Below are 22312 nucleotides of genomic sequence, written 5' to 3'. Positions count from 1 at the left end.
TCTTACCGGAGACTTCAGTGGATTATGCGACCTCCTCCTGCAGCTCAAAAAGGCAGCTGTGATCTTGGCTCCTCGGCTTCTCTCACTGTAGCCATCCGACTTTCAGGTATGACTTTACAATCTCACTAAAACACTATTAAAACAATTAGCAGATAAGGGATCTTCCAGAATTATCCTAGTAAATGTGTCTAATTACATCTGAAACGCTCACACTGCCGCCGTCTGGAGCCGTCGCCTTTTCTTTTTGTTCTTTTTTTCCCCTTGTTTTTTTTAGTCCTTCACTCGAACTTTCCTCATCCACAAATCTTTCATCCTCGCTCAAATTAATGGGGAAATAGTCGCTTTCTCGGCCCGAATAGCTCTTGCTGCTGGAGGCTCACATTATAAACAATGTGATGATGTGAAGAGCCCTACAACCTGTGACGTCACGCGCACATCGTCTGCTACTTCCGGTAAAGGCAAGGCTTTTTTATTAGCGACCAAAAGTTGCGAACTTTATCGTCGATGTTCTCTACTAAATCCTTTCAGCAAAGATATAGCAATATCGCGAAATGATCAAGTATGACACATAGAATGGACCTGCTATCCCCGTTTAAATAAGAAAATCTCATTTCAGTAGGCCTTTAAGTTCAAAAGTGACTCAAAAGCTATTTTGACAGCTTCCTAGAGCTTAATTTGAGTACACATGCAGTAATTTAAGTTAGTTGGACATGAACAACGACATTGACAAGGAACTGTCTGTAGACAGGATTGTCTCGAGACTCAAATCTGGGCAAGGGTACAGAAAAATATCTGCTGCCTTGAAGGTCCCGATGAGCAAAGCCCACAATTCGTAAATGGAAGAAGTTTTGAACCACCAAGACTTTTCCTAAAGCCAGCCTACTGTCTAACCTGAGCGATCTGAGGAGAAGGGCCCTAGTCAGGGAGGTGACCAAGAACCTGATGGTCACTCTGTCATAGATACAGCATTCCTCTGTAGAGATAGAATAACCTTCCAGAAAGATAACAATCTCTGCAGCAATCCACCAGTCGGGCCTGTATCGTAGAGTGGCCTGACGTAAGCCATTCCTTCATAAAAGTTTGCCAAAATGCACTCTCAGATTGTCAGACCATGAGGAAAAAACATTTCTGTTCTGATGAGACAAAGATTGAATTATTTGGTGTGAATGTCAGATGTCATGTTTGAAGTAAACCAGGCACCACTCATCACCAGGCCAATACCATCCCACAGTGAAAAGCATGGTGATACAGCATCATGCTGGGGGATGTTTTTCAATGGCAGGAACTGGGAGATGAGTCAGGATCCTGGATTAAAACCTCTCCAGAGTGCTCTTGAACTCAGACTCTGGCAGCGGTTCTTCTTTCAGCAGGACAACAGCCCGAAGCATACAGCCAAGACAGCCCGAACCACCTCATCCGGCTCCTCTCGATGCGGAGAAGCAGTGGCTTTACTTAGAGCTCCTCCCGGATGATAGAGCCTCTCACCCTATCTCTAAGGGAGGGCTCTTCCACCCGGCGGAGGAAACTCATTTCGGTCCCTTGTACCTGTGATCTTGTCCTTTCGGTCATAACCCAAAGCTCATGACCAGAGATGAGGATGGTAACGTAGATCGACCGGTAATTTGATAGCTTTGCATTCCGTGTTACTGAAGACGCAACACCAATCTGCCTGTCGATCGTACGTTCCACTCTTCCCCCGCTCGTGAACAAGACTCCTAGGTACTTGAACTCCTCCACTTGGGGCAGTCTCCTCCCCAACCCGGAGATGGCCCCATTTTCTGGGCGAGAACCATGGACTTGGAGGTGCTGATTTTCATCCCAGTCGCTTCACACTCGGCTTTGAACCGATCCAGTGAGAGTTGAAGATCCTGGCCAGATGAATTCTTCATCATCTTCAAAAAGCAGATACCTAATCCTGCATCCACCAAACTGGATCCTCTCAACGCCCTGACTGCGCCTAGAAATTCTGTCCATAAAAGTTATGAACAGAATCTGTGACAAAGGGCAGCTTTGGCGAAGTCCAACCCTTACTGGAAACGGGTCCGACTTACTGCCGGCAATGCGGACCAAGCTCTGACACCGATCATACAGCAAGTGGACCGTCACAATCAGACAGTCCAATACCTCATACTCTCTGAGCACTCCCCACAGGACTTCCCGAGGGACAGGGTCGAATGCCTTCTCCAAGTCCACAAAGCACATGTAGACTGGTTGGGCAAACTCCCATGCACCCTCAAGGACCCTGCCTAGAGTGTAAAGCTGGTTCACAGTTCCACAACCAGGACAAAAACCACATTGTTCCTCCTGAATTCGAGGTTCGACTATCCAGAATAGTCTCCTCTCCAGTATACCTGACTAGACCTTACCGGGAAGGCTGAGGAGTGTGATCCCACAATAATTGGAACACACCCTCAGGTTCCTCTTCTTAAAGTGAGGAACCACCACCCCCGGTCTGCCAATCCAGAGGTACCGCCCCCGATGTCCACGCAATGTTGCAGAGTCTTGTCAACCAAGACAGCCCCACAGCATCCAGAGCCGTAAGGAACTCCGGGCGTATCTCATCCGCCTTCGGGGCCTTGCCACTGAGGAGCTTTTTAACTACCTCGGCAACCTCATCCCCAGAAATAGGAGAGCCCACCACAGATTCCCCAGTCACTGCTTCCTCATAGAAAGACGTGTTGGTGGGATTGAGGAGGTCTTCAACGTATTCTCTCCACCAATCCACAACATCGGCAGTTGAGGTCAGCTGAACACCATCACCATACACGGTGTTGACAGAGAACTTCTTCCCTTCCCTGAGGCAGCGGATGGTGGTCCAGAATTGCTTCGAAGCCATCCGAAAGTCGATTTCCATAGCTTCCTTGTCCGAGTTTTTGCATCCACGACTGCTGAAGTCGCACATCGCTTGGCCTATCGGTACCTGTCCACTGCCTCCGGAGTGCTATGAGCCAAAAGAACCTGATAGGACTCTTTCTTCAGCTTGAGGGGTTCTAAGATTACCGCCACGATAGGCACCAACTACCTTGCGGGCACAGCTCCAATCAGCAGCCTCGACAATAGAGATGCGGAACATGGTCCACTCGGACTCAATGTCTAGCACCTCCCTCGTGACATGTTCAAAGTTCTTCCGGAAGTGGTAGTTGAAACTCTCTCTGACAGAAGACTCTACCAGACGTTCCCAGCAGACCCTCAAAATGTGTTGGGGCCTGCCAGTTCTATCCATCCTCCCCCACCATCGCAGCCAACTCACCACCAGGTGGTGATCGGTACAATGCTACGCCTCTCTCCTCACCCGAGTGTCCAAAACCTGAGGCCGCAAATCCGATGACACAACTACAAATTCGATCATGGAACTGCGGCCTATGGTGTCCTGGTGCCAAGTGCATATATGGACACCCTTATGTTTGAACGTGGTGTTTGTTATGGACCATCTGTGACAAGCACAAAAATCCAGTAACAAAACACCACTCAGATTTAGATCCGGGCGGCCATTCTTCCCAATCACACCTCTCCAGGTTTCACTGTCGTTGCCAACATGTGCGTTGAAGTCCCCCAGCAGAACAAGGGAATCACCCGGGGGAGCACTTTCCAGTACTCCCTAGAGTGTATCAAAAAAGGGTGGGTACTAGGGCTGCGAATCTTTGGGTGTCCCACGATTTGATTCAATATTGATTCTTGGGGTCACAATTCGATTCTAAATCCTTTTTTTTTTTTCAATTCAACACGATTCTTGATTCAAAAACTATTTTTTCCCGATTCAAAAGGATTCTCTATTCATTCAATACATAGGATTTCAGCAGGATCTACCCCAGTCTGCTGAGCAGAGTAGTAGATTTTTGTAAAAAGCTTTTATAATTGTAAAGGACAATGTTTTATCAACTGATTGCAATAATATAAATTTGTTTTAACTATTAAACGAACCAAAAATATGACTTATTTTATCTTTGTGAAAATATTGGACCGTGTGTTGTCAAGCTTATGAGATGTGATGCAAGTGTAAGCCACTGTGACACTATTGGTTTTTTTTGGGTTTTTTTTAAATGTCTAATGATAATGTCAATGACTGATTTTTAATCACTGCTATGCTGAAATTATAACTAATATTGATACTGTTGTTGGTAATATTAATTTTTGTTTCACTACTTATGTTTTTTTCTGTGTCGTGTTTGTGTCTTCTCTTAATTGCTCTGTTTATTGCAGTTCTGAGTGTTGCTGGGTCAGGTTTGGTTTTAGAATTGGATTGCATTGTTATGGTATTGCCGTGTATTGTTTTGTTGGATTGGTAAAAAAAAGAAAAAAAATTTATAGATTTTTTAAAAATGATAATCGATTCTGAATCGCACAACGTGAGAATCGCGATTCAAATTTGAATCGATTTTTTTCCAACACCCCTAGTTGGTACTCTGAACTGCTGTTTGGTGCGTAAACACAAGCAACAGTCAGGACCCGTCCCCCACCCGAAGGCCGAGGGAAGGTACCCTCTCGTCCACTGGGTTGAACTCTTAACGTGCTTGTTTTGCAACAAGAATTGCTACCCCAGCCCGTCGCCAGTGTGGAAGAGAGTCCAGCCCCATCTCAAGAGAACTGGTTACAGAGCCCTTGCTATGCGTCGCTTTGAATACAGAATACAATGATTTGCAAATATTTTTCAACCTACTGTATATTCAATTGAATACACTGCAAAGACAAGATACTTAACGTTTGAACAGAGAAACTTTATTTTTTGTAAATATTAGCTCATTTGGAATTTGATGCCTGCAACATGTTTCAAAAAGCTGGCATAAGTGGCAAACAAGACTGAGAAAGTTTAGGAATGCTCATCAAACACTTATTTGGAGCATCCCACAGGTAAAAGGGCTAATCGGAAACAGGTGGGTGCCATGATTAGGTATAAAAGCAGCTTCCATGAAATACTCAGTCATTCATAAACAAGGATGGGGCGGGGGTCATCACTTTGTGAAAAAATGCTTGAGCAAATTGTCGAACAGTCTAACAACATTTCTCAACAAGCTTTTGCAAGCAATTTAGGGATTTCACCATCTATGTTCCGTATTATAAGCAAAAGATTCAGAGAATCTGGAGAAATCACTCCACGTACGCAGCATACCATGACTTTCGATCCCTCAGGCGGTACTGCATTGACAAGCGACATCAGTGTGTAAAAGATATCACCACATTGGTTTAGGAACAACTCAGAAAACTACTGTCAGTACTTACAGTTTTTCGCTAAATCTGTAAGTGCAAGTTAAAAGTCTTACTATGCAAAGCAAAGGCCATTTATCAACAACACCTACAAACGCCGCCAGCTTTGCTGGCTTCGCTGGCTTCGCTGGGCTCGAGCTCATCTGAGATGGACTGATGCAAAGTGGAAAAGTGTTCTGTGGTCTGACGAGTCCACATTTCAAATTGTTTTTGAACACTGTGGACGTTGTGTCCTCCGGACCAAAGAGGAAAATAACCATCTGGACTGTTATACGGGCAAACCAGCATCTGTGACGTATGAGGGAGTATTATTTAAGTTAAAGTTAAAGTACAAATGATTGTCACACACGCACACTAGGTGTGGTGAAATTTGTCCTCTGCATTTGAGCCATCCCCTTGTTCACCCCCTGGAAGGTGAGGAAAGCAGTGAGCAGCAGCAGTGGCCGTGCTCGGGAATAATTTTTGGTGAATTAATCCCCAATTCCAACCCTTGATGGTAAGTGCTAAGCAGGGAGGTAATGGGTCCCAATTTTACTTTTTGGTATGATTTGGCCGGCGTTTAAAATCACGACCTACCGATCTCAGGGTGGACACTCTAGCCACAAGGCCATTGAGCGGGCATGTAAGGTGTGGGTAACGTACACATCTGTGAAGGCACCATTAATGCTCAAAGGTACATACAGATTTTGGAGCAACATATGTTGCTACTTAAGCAACGTTATCATAGACGCATGCCCCTACTTATTTTTTTAACAAGACAATGCCAAGCCACATTCTGCATGTGTTACAACAGCTTGGCTTCATAGTAAATGAGTGCGGGTACTAGACTGGCCTGCCTGTTGTCCAGACCTGTTCCCAAGTGAAAATTGTGTGGCGCATTTGGAATCGTAAAATACGACAACGGAGACCCCGGACTGTTGGAACAACCTTAGCTGTACATCAAGCAAAAATGGGAAAAAATTCCAACTGAAAAGCTTCAAAAAATGGTCTCCTCAGTTCCCAAACGTTTACTCAGTGTTGTTAAAAGGAAAGGCGATGGTACAGTGGTAAAAATGCCCTTGTGCCAACTTTTTTGCAATGTGTTGCTGCCATTAAATTCTAAATAAATAATTATTTGCAAAAAAAAAAAAGTTGTCTCAGTTCCAACACTAAATATCTTGTCTTTGCCGTGTATTCAATTCAATATAAGTTGAAAAGGATTTGCAAACCATTGTATTCATTTTTTTTTTAAGAGATACACAATGTGTCAACTTCACTGGGTTTGGGTTTTGTAGCTTAGTGGCCCAGGCAGAGTCCAGGCTTCAATCCGGTTGAACGTCTCTGGGGAAGTTCTGAAAATGACTGTGTACCGACGCTTCCCATCCAACCTGATGGAGCTTGAAAGGTGTTGCACAGAGAAATGGGTTAAGCTGCCCAAAGATAAGCTTGTGGCTTCGTATTTCAAAATATTTGACACTGTAATTTCTGCCAAAGCTGCATCAACAAAGTAGTGAGCAATGGCTGTGAGAACTTATGTACGTGCGATTTTGTTAGTCTTATATTTTTAATGCATTAAAATAATTTCTCACATTGTTATTATGGGGTATGGTGTGTAGAGTTTTGAGGACAAAAATGTATTTAATCCATTATGGAACAAGGTTGTAACAAAACAATGTGGAAAAGAGTGAAGCGTTGTTAATACTTTCTGGATGCACTGTATACTTTCAGTTTTTCAAAAAATGTTTCTCAATTTTTCCCAGTGAAGGATGCTTGCATGAACCAAACTTTCCATTAGCAGTTAATTTTAGATGGTGTCAAGGTGGTGGAGATGGTCAAAACACAGATCAAAAGCAGTCACATGATTAACACTGTGTCGTAGCTTTTGGACGACATCAGTTTTAAAATAGGCTTCAACATACAGCGACACAGGGTAAAAAGCAGAGAGCATTTGACACTCCAAAATAGCTGGACAGACCACGTGACCTGGAAACTATTCCTTGTAGTGACCCTTTTTTAGTGACCTGAACCAGTCACATTAAAAATAGTCTTTCCAAAAGATGGATGAGTCATTTACAGGGTGACTCCGTGTGAATGGCTTTTCCACTCTACGGGATATAATTATATGAGATGACGTTAAGTTGAGAGCATGTTGTTTCAACACTCATCCATTTTATTTTTCTATCGACTTAAAACCTCCAGATAACATGAGATGACATGACATGATATAAGATGCTATGGTATGATTTGACAGTTTTTAACATATTTTGACATATTACTTAATAAGTATGTCATGCGATGGTATGATGTGATATTGGATGGCACTATGTGACATGAGCTGACTTGATTTGACATGATAGACATGTGGCATGAGATGAAACTATATGACATGAGGGGCATTATATGATATGACATAATATGGAATTGTATGACATGATTTTACATGACATAATGTGTGACATATGACATAATTTTACATTGACATGCGACATGAGATAATTTGACATAATATATGGCATTATCCGACATTATTTTGCAATATGTGACATACTGTATATGACATCATGTTATTAACCTAAAATGACATGATTTGACTGTTTTTGCAGAAAGTGAATGGCTCTCCCTTCATGACCAATGATGCTGGATTTGCTTTGGCCTACGCTGTTATCATGCTGAACACTGACCAGCATAACCATAATGTCCGCAAGCAGAATATTCCTATGACTATCGAGGTTCGTATCAGCACTCGCTCAACAAATTGAACACGTTTTTCCTACTTAGTATCATCTAAAAGCTTTCAGAATAAATACAGAAAAAGCAGATTCCTTACCAATTAGTCTGTTACTTTTGTGTTAGTAGTCTTTGAGCATTTGCTGCGTGACGTACATGTGGGAGTTGAGGTATTTGCACTGATGCAGCTTGGCGCCCTCAGCCAACAGCTGTAGCCAGTGGTGGTCAGCCTGAAAGTCATTGCCAAACCAATAGGTATCGTGGCGGCAATGGCGGGGGTGATTTGGGGGCCTTTGGGGAGTAGACTGGTATGGCTGAAGCCTCACTTCATCTGCTTTCTCTGCCTCCGTTTCCGTTTGTTTTTTTTGATTGGCAGCTTCTGTAGACTAAACAGATGCTGGGGACTTGTTAACATTCCAATGATAAGTTTTTACTGGTTAACTGTCTTCTTCACTTTTGTGTACTTTGTTGACATTTAGAGCATTTGTAGTTTATGTACGAAGGCATGTGACCTCCAGGTCAGGGTTTTGCTAACAATAATTTTAAAGGATTCAACTCGTGTGTTCTGTGACGTTATTATTGTAAATCACAACCTTTTTTCAATGGGCTTTCAATGGAAGGCATTTCTTCAACAAGATGTTCCTATTACGATCACATGTATTAAGTGTAAATGTTTAAATTTTTATGGTGATTGAAATTAACAGTGCAACCATTTTAACTACTTCCTTATGTTCTTCTATTACATTCCATTTTTGATAAAAAAAAAGTCAATTGTACACAAAAACTAAACACAACTAAAAACTGTATACTAACACTACTAACTTAAATCCTTTTGAGTTTTTTCCTCAAAGTCTACAGGTGTCTGGAGAATTAATCCTTGCATTTGTAAACAATAAAAAAAAAAAAAAACAACAAATAGTTATTTTGTGAAAAAAAATACATATTAACTGTTGTTCAGGGCTGTCCACACCTTTTCAGCAGGCAAGCTACTTTTCAAATGACTAGGTCAAAGTGATCTACCTCATCTTCGTGTGTGTGCCTGTATACAGGTTGATTAAAAAATAATACGCCAAAATTATCACTCTGTGTTTCAAAAATCAAAATCAGTAGAAAACCTAGCTTGAACACGTGTGTTGTACATAACTTTGAGTATTTATTTCATGCTTTTCAAGTGCTCAATATGGCCACCACCGGCAGAACAGACAACATCAAGACGATATGAGAATTCCTCCCAAACGCGCCCCAGGATGTCGCAATCCACCGTTTTAATTGCTGCTGTTGTTCGTCATTTTGAGGGTAAATAAACAAGTGGTCTTCTTACAATTGAACAGAACCAAAAGGATTACATGACCACAGTGGTGAAATTGTAACACAATAAAACCTTGATAACTGCTGTGTCAAATGACCATTGATTCAGTCTATTACAATGCTTTAGAATTGAATAAATGCGTGATGATTTTGGCGTATTCTTTTTTAATCACCCTGTGTGTGTGTGTGTGTGTGTGTGTGTGTGTGTGTGTGTGTGTGTGTGTGTGTGTGTGTGTGTGTGTGTGTGTGTGTGTGTGTGTGTGTGTGTGTGTGTGTGTGTGTGCGTGCGTGCGTGCGTGCGTGCGTGCGTGCGTGCGTGCGTGCGTGCGTGCGTGCGTGCGTGCGTGCGTGCGTGCGTGCGTGCGTGCGTGCCTGCGTGCCTGCGTGCTTGTGTGTATACATATATATAAGTATATATGTATATACATACATATATGTATACTGCTGTGATGAGGTGGCGACTTGTCCAGGGTGTACCCCACCTTCCGCCCGATTGTAGCTGAGATAGGCGCCAGCGCCCCCCGCGCCCCAAAAGGGAATAAGCGGTAGAAAATGGAAATGGATATGTATACTGTATATATATATATATATATATATATATATGTATATATAAATGTGTGTGTATATTATATATATGAGATGTCCGATAATGGATTTTTTGCCGATATCCGATATTCCGATATTGTCCAACTCTTAATTACCGATTCCGATATCAACAGATACCGATATATACAGTCGCCGGATGCATTAATCAATGTAACAAGGTTTTCCAAAATAAATCAATTTAAGTAATGGAAAAAAATGCTAACATGGCACTGCCATATTTATTATTGAAATTACAAAGTGCATTATTTTTTTAACATGCCTCAAAACAGCAGCTTGGAATTTGGTACATACTCTCCCTGAGAGAGCATGAAGAGGTTGAGGTGGGCAGGGTTGAGTTGGTGGGGCAGTGGGGGGTGTGTATTGTAGCGCCCCGGAAGAGTTAGTGCTGCAAGGGTTTCTGGGTATATGTTCTGTTGTGTTTATATTGTGTTACAGTGCGGATGTTCTCCCGAAATGTGTTTGTCATTCTTTTTTGGTGTGGGTTCACAGTGTGGCGCATATTTGTAACAGTGTTAAAGTTGTTTGTACAGCCATCCTCAGTGTGACCTGTATGGCTGTTGACCAAGTATGCGTTGCATTCACTTGTGTCTGTGAAAAGCCGTAGCTATTATGTGATTGGGCCGTCGCGCAAAGGCAGTGCCTTTTAGGCATGCCCCCAATATTGTTGTCTGGGTGGAAATCGGGAGAAATTCGTGAGAATGGTTGCCCCGGGAGATTTTCGGGAGGGTCACTGAAATTCGGGAGTCTCCCGGGAAAATTGGGTGGGTTGGCAAGTATGACTGGGATACGCAACTGCTCTGTACTTCTTTCTCCCTACGTCCGTGTACCACTCTGTACAGCGGCGTTTTAAAAAGTCATAAATTTTACTTTTTGAAACCGATACCGATAATTTCCGATATTACATTTTAAAGCATTTATTGGCTGATAATATCGGCCGGCCGGACATCTCTAATATATATATATATATTTGTGTGTGTGTGTATATATACATGTATGTGTGTGTGTGCGAAAATACATGTATATGTATATATATTTATATTTATCATTTATACTTATCTATGGAACAGTGTATTTTTTGGCTGGCAATCAACTGCCATCCTCAGCGATCGATGGATAGCTTGCAATCGACCGAATGGGCACCCCTGCTGTAGTTCATTATAAACTGAAACTACCTTTGGTGTTGACACTAGCAATATATGGATCAATGTGCCTTCCCTTTACGTGAATACCTGGCTGCTACTCAGCAACAGACTTTGGTATATTATCCTATCTGTAACTCTTATTGATCTGCTATACTGTTAATAACTTATTACTTTCCGCTGTAAGGCACTTCCAGCTACACTTCTTAAAGGGTACCTATGGAGAAAGTCATCTTTCCTGACTAAGGCATGTTGGATACTCATGTTAAACAATTTCAAAGTATCAAATTATGAAGTTCATACATTTAGGCGTCAGCTTGCATACAGTTTTGGATGCCTCCTTTCGTGGGGTTTTGTAATGGCTACAAGATGACGTCATCTTGTAAAGGCAAGCTGGGTGGACATTAAGTCTCCTCCCCTCTGCTTCAGGCAATGAGGAAACAAAAAAAGGCATAATAAAGTAATATTTTCATAAAATCTTAGCATGCACATTAAAACAGCCAAATGCTGTGTAATTCTGTTAAAATATTTTTTTTTTATGCAGTTGCTGTAGTCTGATCTATTTGCGAGTGTGCAGATGTGCCTAATGATCTCTCTGGCGAATCTACAAAACATTTCAAATTTAGGTAAACTGTAATAATAAATACTTATAGCAATTGTTTGTTAAAAGCCATTTTGCGGAAAAAGAACGATAACCCCATTTTTTAATTATAGTCGTTGGTACTTCCAAAGATGTGTGTAAAGATGAGCGCAGATTCCTTGGTGGGTGGCGAACAGTTAGAATATCAGCCAAGTATGCTGAGGCCAGACCGTTGATGGCCTTAAAAAAAAAACAAGGTTTTAAAAATATATTCTAAAAGATACTAGGAGCCAATGGAGAGCAAAGAAAACTGGGAAAATATGGGCATGTTTTACAGTATGAGTGACGAGGCGAGCAGCTGGATTTTGTACTAACTGGAGCTTGTGGAGAAGTGACTGATTATTGCTCCAGTCTCTAGCTAATGAAGGCATGGATGGCTTTTTCAAGGTCTGCCCTCTGCAGAAAAGGCTTCACCTTTGCCAAAAGTCTTAGCTAGAAAAAACCTTGCTCTAGCCCTGGAGTAAATTATATATTTTTATTTTATTTAAAGTCGCTGTCAAATATTACTTTCAGCTTTTTCACAGCAGGAGCGAGGACTGGGGTGCTAAAGCGGGGTGCTCTATGACGTGCATCAAGGTTAAAAACAACAAACTCTGTTTTGCTCTCATTTAAAGGCAAAACATTCTGTGACAGTCATAGTTTAATGTCATTGAGACAGCTAGGGAGGTAATCGAGTGCATTTCTTTCACTTATCATAACGGACAAATAGAGCCACACATGATCAGCATGAAAGTGGAAGTTAACATTGTATTTGGATATGATTGAACCTAAAGAGAAAAAAGAATAGGCCTAAGGATTGAACCCTGGGTACGCCAGAAGAAAGTGGATCAACTGTGGAGGAGAGATCATGAATCATCACTGAAAAAGACGTTTGGGAGATATATGAGGAAAACCATCTTAGCACTGATCCACGTAGGCCAACGCAGTGCTCCAGGCGAGACATGAGGATTGCATGGTCCAGTGCAGTGTCAAAGGCAGCTGTGAGATCCAAAAGGACTCACACAACAGTATTTTTGGTGTCAAGACCTATAAAAATGTCATTTTGGACTTTTAGTAATGCTGATTCTGTGCTGTTGCGACTCTGGTTGAAATTTTTCAACAATGGTAATGTTAATGTAAATGTCCTGGTAGATCAAAAGGAAGTTTTTCAAAAATAGAAAAAAACATCTTAATAGGTCTCCTTTAAGATGTATATTAAAAATTTATATTTTTTAAGGTTAAGGTTATTCTATTCTTTTTGAGACGGTAGGGAGTGCCACACCTCCACAAACGGCTAGCTTGCAAATAGACTGACAAAACAGGTTATAAAAGTGACATTGGAGCAAAATGTGGACAAAAATTAAACACAAACCAAATCAAAACATGTTCCGTGCACCACAGGGAAGGGTTTTTCATGTAAAAATTGTTTTCATATTATCCTTTTAAACCAGGGTTCTCAAACTCAATTCACCTGGGGGCCACTGGATGCAGAGTCTGGGTGAGAATGGGCCGCAAAAAATATTCCTTTAAAAAAATGTTTCATAGTCCTCAGCATGTCTAGCTGTATAATGACATTTCAAATTGTAATCCATGTGCTCCGGAACTTTCTCTGTGCAAATAAGACACGTCGGGGTGCCCCTGTGCTCAACAAAGAAATATTGCATCCCCCCACTTTTACTGGAATTGTCTTTGCTCATCACTAACCTTTTTCTTCACTGCATGCTTTGAAAATGACATGTTTGGGGTTGTGGAATATATTTGTAATTAGCCGACGCATGGAGAATAATGTTATTTCCGCATTGTGTGTCGTTCCGATTTTCCTCCCTACAGCAACAGGGCAGTCGGCGCATAATAGCCGGGAAAGTACGGGGATAGGGAGCGCAAAAACGTGACGGCTCCCGGAGTGTTAGCTGGCGTCATATAGAAATATACGTAGTGTTCATCGTGTGAGCCAATGCAAATTAAACAATAAAAAAACAAAAGTAACGGTTTGAATTGGTCCAGGTTATCGGGGACTGTTATTACTGACGGACAGGTGTCGCGGTGTGACTGCACCCAGGCACATAAAAAAACCCTCGTCTCCATGGCAAAGTTCCTGTCGCTTTCACTCCTTTGTCGCTTTTCCACTAACGCAGGGGTAGGCAACCCAGAACGTTGAAAGAGCCATTTTGGACCCAAATAACACAAAGCTGTCAAGCGCAATTCATATAAAACATGCAGGCCGCACTAACATTAAACTTTCGTATTAGGGTGGGGGCCGCAAAATAACGTCTCGCGGGCCAATTGCGGCCCGAGGGCCAATTGCGGCCCGAGGGCCAATTGCGGCCCGTGGGCCGCATGTCTGAGACCACTGCTTTAAACGTTATTTGCCACTTTTTTTTTTTTTCGTCTTTTTATTCAAGCTAGTTTGGTGATTAATATGCTTATTTGTCTGCCCCTGCTCATTCTTACCTGGTGTGTAACATGTTTAGCATCATCATCCAGTGATAAAAATACATGTGAAAAAAGGTAGTTTATTTGTTGCAAGAGAAGTGAATGTTATTAGTTTAGGGGAGGGGCTCCACACAGTTAGCTTCTAGCCGCCTCTGTCAGCCGTAGGGGCTCAGCATCACGTACTTTACACGGATATTAACCAATACTGATCAGGGCCGATGGATCTGCACAACCCTAGTTTTATTTATACTAGTGATCATGTGATAATGGTCTATTAAACAAGTAATGTCCGAGACTCACCACTGTTTTTGTCCAACTCTACCACTGTACGCAGACCATTTGTACAATTAGATTCAATAAAGAGCTACAGTACATCAAACACTCTGCTATCATGCTACTGTGTGTTCCTAATTTTGATTATCGCACAGGAAGTCAGTTAAGGTTATCAGTGTATGAAGCAGTGTGTTTGTAAACCACCAAAAACCACAGGCTATCCCGAAAGTCTGAACCCTTAATATACAAATTATAAATAGGCTTAAGTATAAAATATAAGCATAAGTATATATCAATATATACAGTATATGTATATACAGGGTTTCCCGCAGCGCTTTGTTGTGAAGGTGGCCCCCTTCACAACAAAGAGCCACTGCCTAAACTAAAGTATTAAAAAAAAAAAAGAAGAAATTATCGGGTTTTCAGATTTACTTGACAAAAGAGAAGTTTAGGATACTTCTCTTGTTGCCTTATTTGTATTTTAATTTTGTAAATGTATTTATATTATCATTTGGTGCTAATCTAAAGTCTTAACAAGCTGCCATGCTTCGTACTGCCTCTGCCTCTGTCAGTATGTCTTTGCAGCACCCACCATTGTCCCACCCACACAACCATCTGATTGGTTACACGCAGAGTAGTAACAGCCAATCAGCAGTGCGTATTCACAGGGTATGTGACAGCCAATCAGCTGTGCGTATTCAGAGCGCATGTAACAGCCAATCAGCAGTGCGTATTCACAGCGGTAACAGCCAATCAGCAGTGAGTATTCAGAGTGCATGGAGTCAGTTCTCATGGCAGAGGCAGGCAAAGAGAAGAGAGGGTGTGGGTTAGCAGAAAGGTGTTTAGCAGGTGAACATATTGCAGCGGACTCTCCCCAAATTATAATAAACACCTCCCAGTCAACTACTAGTAACATTACTATGAGCCCGTTGACGTTCTAGAAATACAAGTGGCAGCTCAGCTCGCTCGCAGTTCTGGAGGTGAAGGCTAATTAGCTTGTAGTGTAACGTTAGCTCATTTTGCGGTGTGTGCGTGCGTGCGTGCGTGTGTGTGTTATGGACATTAAAGCCCTGTCTGTCTGAGAGAAAGACAAGCATTATTGACCTACTGTTAACAACTAAGTTATTTCATTTTGCCCTTTTCTGTGTTGAAGCAGCAAAAAGGACATTTTGTTAAGTGAAGAGTTTCTGTCTTTGATAGTTGATATAATAATGTAACTGCATCATAAAGCCTACATGAACTCCATGGTGTTCAGGGATGAATAGTGCATATTGGTATTTTTTCAGCAATAGTTACATTAATTATTAGTAATGTAGCAGCCTAGTTTTGAATGGCAAGGTCCCTGCTATCCCATGTTGATACAAATGTAACAAATCTACTATAGGCATCCCAAATGCTGTAATAAATTAAACATGATGAGTTGAGCATATGTCAGCATGTGGTCCCACTTTTAACTCTTTTTTTCAAACGCTTATTACAAAGACTTTTTTACAGTAAGTCATTAATTTGACTTAGTAAATATTGGCTTACTAAGACAAAACAATGATTAAGTATATATGACCTAGTAAATACTGGCTTACTAAGACAAAATAATGACTAAGTCAAGTAAGTATGTCATTATTATGACTTAACAAATATAGACTAAGACAAAATGATGACGTATTTAGTATCTTAGGTAACTAGGACTGTTTTGTGTTATGTTTTTGCTTTACTTTACTTTGCCATTCAGCATACGGAGCGGAAAACACAACCAAAATTTGTAGGTTTCATCACGCGATAAAGCCTACTTCACCACAATCTGTAGTCTATTGCCCCCGCAGGCAGAGACACCACTTTAACTAACAAATATTCTGGGGGAAACACTGTAATATATATGTATATACTGTATGTATATATATATATATATATATATGTATATGTATATATATATATATATATATATATGTATGTATATATATATATATATGTATGTATATATATATATATATGTATGTATATATATATATATATATATGTATATATATATATATGTATGTATATATATACACCTATATATGTATGTATATATGTTTATATATGTATATACATACATACTGTATATATATATATGTATATGTATATATATATGTATGTATATGTATATATATATATATGTATGTGTATATATATATATATATGTATATATATATATATATGTATATATATATATACACCTATATATGTATGTATATATGTTTATATATATATATATATATATATATATATATATATATACATATACATATATATATATATATATATATATATACATACTGTATATATATATATATATATATATATATATATATATATATATATATATATATATATATATATATATATGTATGTTTATATATGCATATACATATATATGTTTATATATGTATATACAGTTGTGATCAAAATTATTCAACCCCCACACAATTTTGGTGTTTTAGCAAATTTTACATTTATTCCGTATTTTGTTTATAGTCATATCAAATAAAGATGCATTAAATAGACAAATGCAACTTGAATTACAACATTATATTTTGTAACATACCAAACTGTGTCATTTCTCTTAATATCTCATTGACAAAATTATACAACCCCTTGAAGATCATAACTAATTTGAATAAGGTATTTTCAATTAGGTGTTGAAAACACCTGTAGATGTGATTAGAACCATAACGAGCAACAATTAAACTGATTGAAAAAGACTGTGACGCTCAGCTTCTTGTAGATGGTCAATGGTGTATTTGCAACATGGTGAAGTCCAGGGAGTGGTCAAAGAAGTCAAGAGAGGAGGTAATTTCTCTTCATAAGAAAGGATATGGATATAAGAAAATAGCAAAGACATTACACATTCCAAGAGACACAGTTGGGAGCATAATTCGCAAGTTTAAAGCTAAAGTCACAGTGGAAACACTGCCTGGGCGTGGTAGAAAGAGGATGCTGTGTCCGGTATTTGAAGCGTACAGTGGTGAAAAACCCCCAGGTAACAGCTGAGGAACTACAACAGGACATTGCAGAGGGCGGAACGCAGGTTTCGTCCTAGACAATAAGGCGCGCACTACGAGATAAAAGCCTCCATGCCAGAACTCCCAGGCGCACCCCACTTCTGACTACCAGGCACAAGAAAAATAGACTCCAGTATGCCAAAAATCATCTGGACAAACCCCAAAGGTTTTGGGAAACTGTTCTATGGAGTGATGAGACAAAAGTGGAACTCTTTGGGCCTATGAATCAGCGTTATGTCTGGAGGAGAAAAAATGAAGCTTACAAGGAGAAGAACACCTTTCCTACTTTTAAGCATGGTGGGGGGTCAATCATGCTCTGGGGCTGTTTCTCTGCGTCAGGTACTGGGAATCTCCAGCGCGTTCAAGGCATTATGAATTCTATTTCCTACCAGGATATATTAGCTGCAAATGTCATGAAGTCAGTGACGAAGCTGAGGCTTGGGAGACGTTGGACCTTCCAACAGGACAACGATCCCAAGCATACCTCCAAATCAACATCAGAGTGGTTGCAGAAGAAGGGCTGGAAGACTCTGGAGTGGCCTTCACAGTCACCAGACCTAAATCCTATAGAAAACCTGTGGTGGGACTTGAAGAAGGCAGTTGCAGCACGCAAACCCAAGAATATGAATGAACTGGAGGCCTTTGCCCAAGAGGAATGGGCTAAGATACTTGTAGATCGTTGCAAGAAGCTTGTGTCCGGTTATGTATCACGTTTGAAGGATGTAATTACTGCCAAAGGGTGTTCTAATAAGTACTAAAGATGCATGTCACCAGGGGGTTGAATAATTTTGTCAATGAGATATTAAGAAAAATGTCCTTTTTTGGTATTTTGTAAAATACAGTGTTACAATTTTAGTTGCATTTGTCTATTTGACACATCTCTATTTGATATGACTATAAACAAAACATGGAATAAATGTCCAACTTGCTAAAACACCAAAATTGTGTGGGGGTTGAATAATTTCGATCACAACTGTACATCCATCCATCCATTTTCTACTGCTTATTGGGGTCGCGGCGGGAGCTGTTGCCTATCTCAGCTACAATCGGGCTGAAGGTGGCGTACACCCTGGACAAGTCAATGCATATACAGTGGGGCAAAAAAGTATTTAGTCAGCCACTGATTGTGCAGGTTCTCCCACTTAAAATGATGACAGAGGTCTGTAATTTTATCATAGGTACACTTCAACTGTGAGAGACAGAATGTGAAAAAAAATCCAGGAATTCACATTGTAGGACTTTTAAAGAATTTATTTGTAAATTATGGTGGGAAAAAGGTATTTGGTCAACCATTCAAAGCTCTCACTGATGGAAGGAGGTTTTGGCTCAAAATCTCACAATACATGGCCCCATTCATTCTTTCCTTAACACAGATCAATCATCCTGTCCCCTTAGCAGAAAAACAGCCCCAAAGCATGATGTTTCCACCCCTATATTCACAGCCGACTGTGAAGCATGTGAAGTTTAAAATATGGATGCAACTCGGTATTCTTCTTCCTCCAAACACGACGAGTTGAGTTCATACCAAAAAGGTTCTATTTTGGTTTCATCTGACCACATGATATTCTCCCAATCCTTTGCTGTATCATCCATGTATCCATTTTGGATATTTTTTTTTCTTTTTTTAATATACTTTTTATTCTATGTATTAAATGTATTGTTGTATAGACACTTCCTGTACAACCACAATATTGAACTTATTCTTCATACGAGTTCTAGTTTAGTTGGTATATTATTCTTGATATATCAGTAGAGAAGCCAAACTCATCTTTTTTCTAACTTTGTGGATAGTAACTCTTACCAACCTGAGCCTTGAGTGTGTCAGTTATCACTTAGTGCTTGTGTTTATTTAAAGGAGGATTTTGGACTTAATCCCACTTTTCCTAATGTGGAAACGTATACATATTAGATGACACCTAATGAGTGTTGTTTGGTGGATGCTCAGTTTACAGTTTAAATATCCGCTCAAGCAGAAATCCTGAACGAAGATTATGTTAATTGTGTTTGGCTATTTATATGTTCTACCGTTCCTGTCCAAAAGCAGATTGCACGCTGTGCAAAAGGGACACCAATCCGTTTGGGGATTGTGCATGTTAAACGTCAATTAAATAATGATGGGTGCTTCATATGACATTTTACTGCAAATGTATTTCCACACCCTTCTGGCCCCTTCACTTCATGCAACGTCAATGCACTTTTCTTGGGGGACAGACAGGCTGGGTTCGATCCCTGGCGAGAGCTGTGACAGGAGGCATTGCTAATTTAAGCCTTAATTATGTTAAATTTAATTGTAATTATTTTCCAGTAACTAAATTATTGAATTCCTATGAATTTGCTTTAAAACATGCATTAAATTAAATTCATGTTTAAGTTCAATAAAATAAAAATGGTTTCACTCAAATATATTATGAACATGTTTTGTTATAGAGCAGTAGTTCTTAACCTTGTTGGAGGTACCGAACCCCACCAGTTTCATATGCGCATTCACCAAACCCTTCTTTAGTGAAAAATAGTGGAGGGGGTTTTCAAATTCAAGAAAAACGTAGGTGTTTTTTTTTTATTGGTGCACAAAATGAAACGTGCATGAACATCACCTTGTTCACAGAACAACACCAACACAGTGCATAATTTCACAACAAATTACACACCTTTAACACATTGCCGTGAATTGAATAATGTGGACCCCGACTTAAACAAGTTGAAAAACCTGTTCGCGTGTTACCATTTAGTGGTCAAATTGTACAGAATATATACTGTACTGTGTAAACTGTACTGTTTCATATAATGTATTCTCTTCCTTTGCAATCTGCTAGTAAAAATTTCAATCAATCAATCAAAAAACCTGCAAATCAGATGGAAAATTAGAGGGAACATTGTTTGGGGGTATCCATAATACGCCGACAGGGAGAAGTTTTTATTTACACGATAATTCAGATGTGTCTATACTTCCGTGGCGAAGGCTCCGCCGAACCCCTGAGGCCGACTCACCGAACCCCTTGGGTTCGATCGAACCCAGGTTAAGAACCACTGTTATAGAGGGTGGAGGACTGAATAAAATTGTGGTTTGGGCCTTAAATCCTGAATTTAGTGGGGATTTGTGAGTTCAACAAACAATTCTGATGATAGTTTCATTCAAATTGATCAGCTTACTTTCTGAGAAAAAACTCTGCATTCAGTTGCAGCCTTAAAGCTAAACAAGATAAACCAAAGGTTGCTAGCTTCATGGTACAATTCTTAAATTCAGGAACTTGAAAATCGGGAAATGGCACACTAATAATTTGTTATTAGAGAGTTAAGATTGAACTGAAAAGCCCTATTGCTTAGATTTTACTGACGCCATGTACGGCTAATGTCCCGCCCATTAAATATACAAAACCCATTACCAATGAAGTTGGCACTTTGTGTAAATAGTAAATAAATACAGAATACAATGATTTGCAAATCCTTTTCAATCTATATTCAATTGAATACACTGCAAAGACAAGATACTTAATGTTCGAACTGGTAAACTTTGTAAGTTTTTGCAAATATTAGCTCATTTGGAATTTGATGTCTGCAATATGTTTAAAAAAAGCTGGCACAAGTGGCAAAAAAGACTAGGTAAGTTGAGGAATGCTCATCAAACACTTATTTGGCTCATCACACAGATAAACAGGCTAATTGGGAACAGGTGGGTGCCATGATTGGGTATAAAAGCAGCTTCCATGAATTCTTCAGTAATTCACAAACAAAGATGGGGCGAGGGACACCACTTTATGAAAAAATGCGTGAGCAAATTGTCAAACAGTTTAAGAACAAAATTTCTCAACGAGCTATTGCAAGGAATTGATAAAAAGATTTCACCATTGATTATCCGTAATATCATTAGGTTCAGAGAATCTGGAGAAATCCCTGCACGTAAGCGGCAAAGCCGAAAACCAACATTGATTGTCCGTGACCTTCGATCCCATCAAAAAACGACATCACTGTGTAAAGGATATCACCACATGGGTTCAGGAACACTTCAGAACACCACTGTCAGTAACTTTCCGTTGCATCGCTACATCTGTAAGTGCAAGTTAAAACTCAACTACGCAAATTGAAAGCCCTTCATCAACAACACCCTTAAACGTCGCCAGCTTTGCCGGGCCCGAGCTCAGTTAAGATGGACTGATGTAAAGTGGAAAAGTTCTCTGGTCTGGCGAGTCCACTTTTCAAATTGTTTTTGGAAACTGCGGACGTCGTGTCCTCCGCACCAAAGAGGAAAAGAACCATCTGGACTGTTATGGGCGCAAAGTTCAAAAGCCAGCATCTGTGATGGTATGGTAGTGTATTAGTGACCTAGGCATGGGTAACTTACACATCAGTGAAGGCACCATTAATGTTGAAAGGTTCATACAGGTTTTGAAGCAACATATGTGCAATGTCTTTTTCATGTACGCCCCTTCTTATTTCAGCAAGACAATGCCAAGCCACATACTGCATTTGTTACCAAAGTGTGGCTTCGTAGTAAAAGACTTTTGGGTACTAGACTGGTATGCCTGTAGTCCAGACCTGTCTCCCATTAAAAATGTATGCCGCGTATTGAAGCGTAAAATACGACAACGGAGACTCCGGACTGTTGAACAACTTAAGCTATACATCAAGCAACAATGGGAAAGAATTCCATCTGAAAAGTTTCACAAATTGGTTTCCTCAGTTCCCAAACATTTACTGAGTGTTGCCAAAAGGAAAGGGGATGTAACACAGTGGTAAAAACCTTTTTGCAATGTGTTGATTATTTGCAAAAAAAAATTACGTTTCTCAGTTTGAACATTGAATATCTTGTATTTGCAGTGTATTCAATTGAATATACCGTATTTCGTTGAATTGCCGTAGGGCATACAGTATGCGCCTGCCTTGAATTACTGCCGTTAATCTCGCTTTGCAAAATAATTAGCGCATGCTTAGTTTTACCGCTTGGTCAAACTTGTGACATCACGAGTGACACTTCCCCTGTCATCATTTTC

The 22312-nt window shown here is 40.1% G+C and overlaps 1 protein-coding gene across 2 annotated transcripts in view; it reads left to right on the top strand.

Moving 5' to 3' along the window:
* Nucleotides 1-22312, top strand: part of gbf1 (golgi brefeldin A resistant guanine nucleotide exchange factor 1) — a 229607-nt gene that overhangs the window by 166212 nt on the left and 41083 nt on the right. For both annotated transcript variants that reach the window (XM_061911029.1, XM_061911028.1), the window contains exon 20: nucleotides 7785-7910. In XM_061911029.1, coding sequence (XP_061767013.1) covers nucleotides 7785-7910 — 126 coding nt within the window. The remainder of the gene's footprint in view (nucleotides 1-7784; nucleotides 7911-22312) is intronic.

Source organism: Nerophis ophidion, linkage group LG09, assembly GCF_033978795.1.
Source record: "Nerophis ophidion isolate RoL-2023_Sa linkage group LG09, RoL_Noph_v1.0, whole genome shotgun sequence".
Classification (NCBI taxonomy): Eukaryota; Metazoa; Chordata; class Actinopteri; order Syngnathiformes; family Syngnathidae; genus Nerophis; species Nerophis ophidion.
The sequence above is the reverse complement of the archived record's forward strand: the minus strand, read 5'-3'. Positions and strand labels throughout refer to the sequence as shown.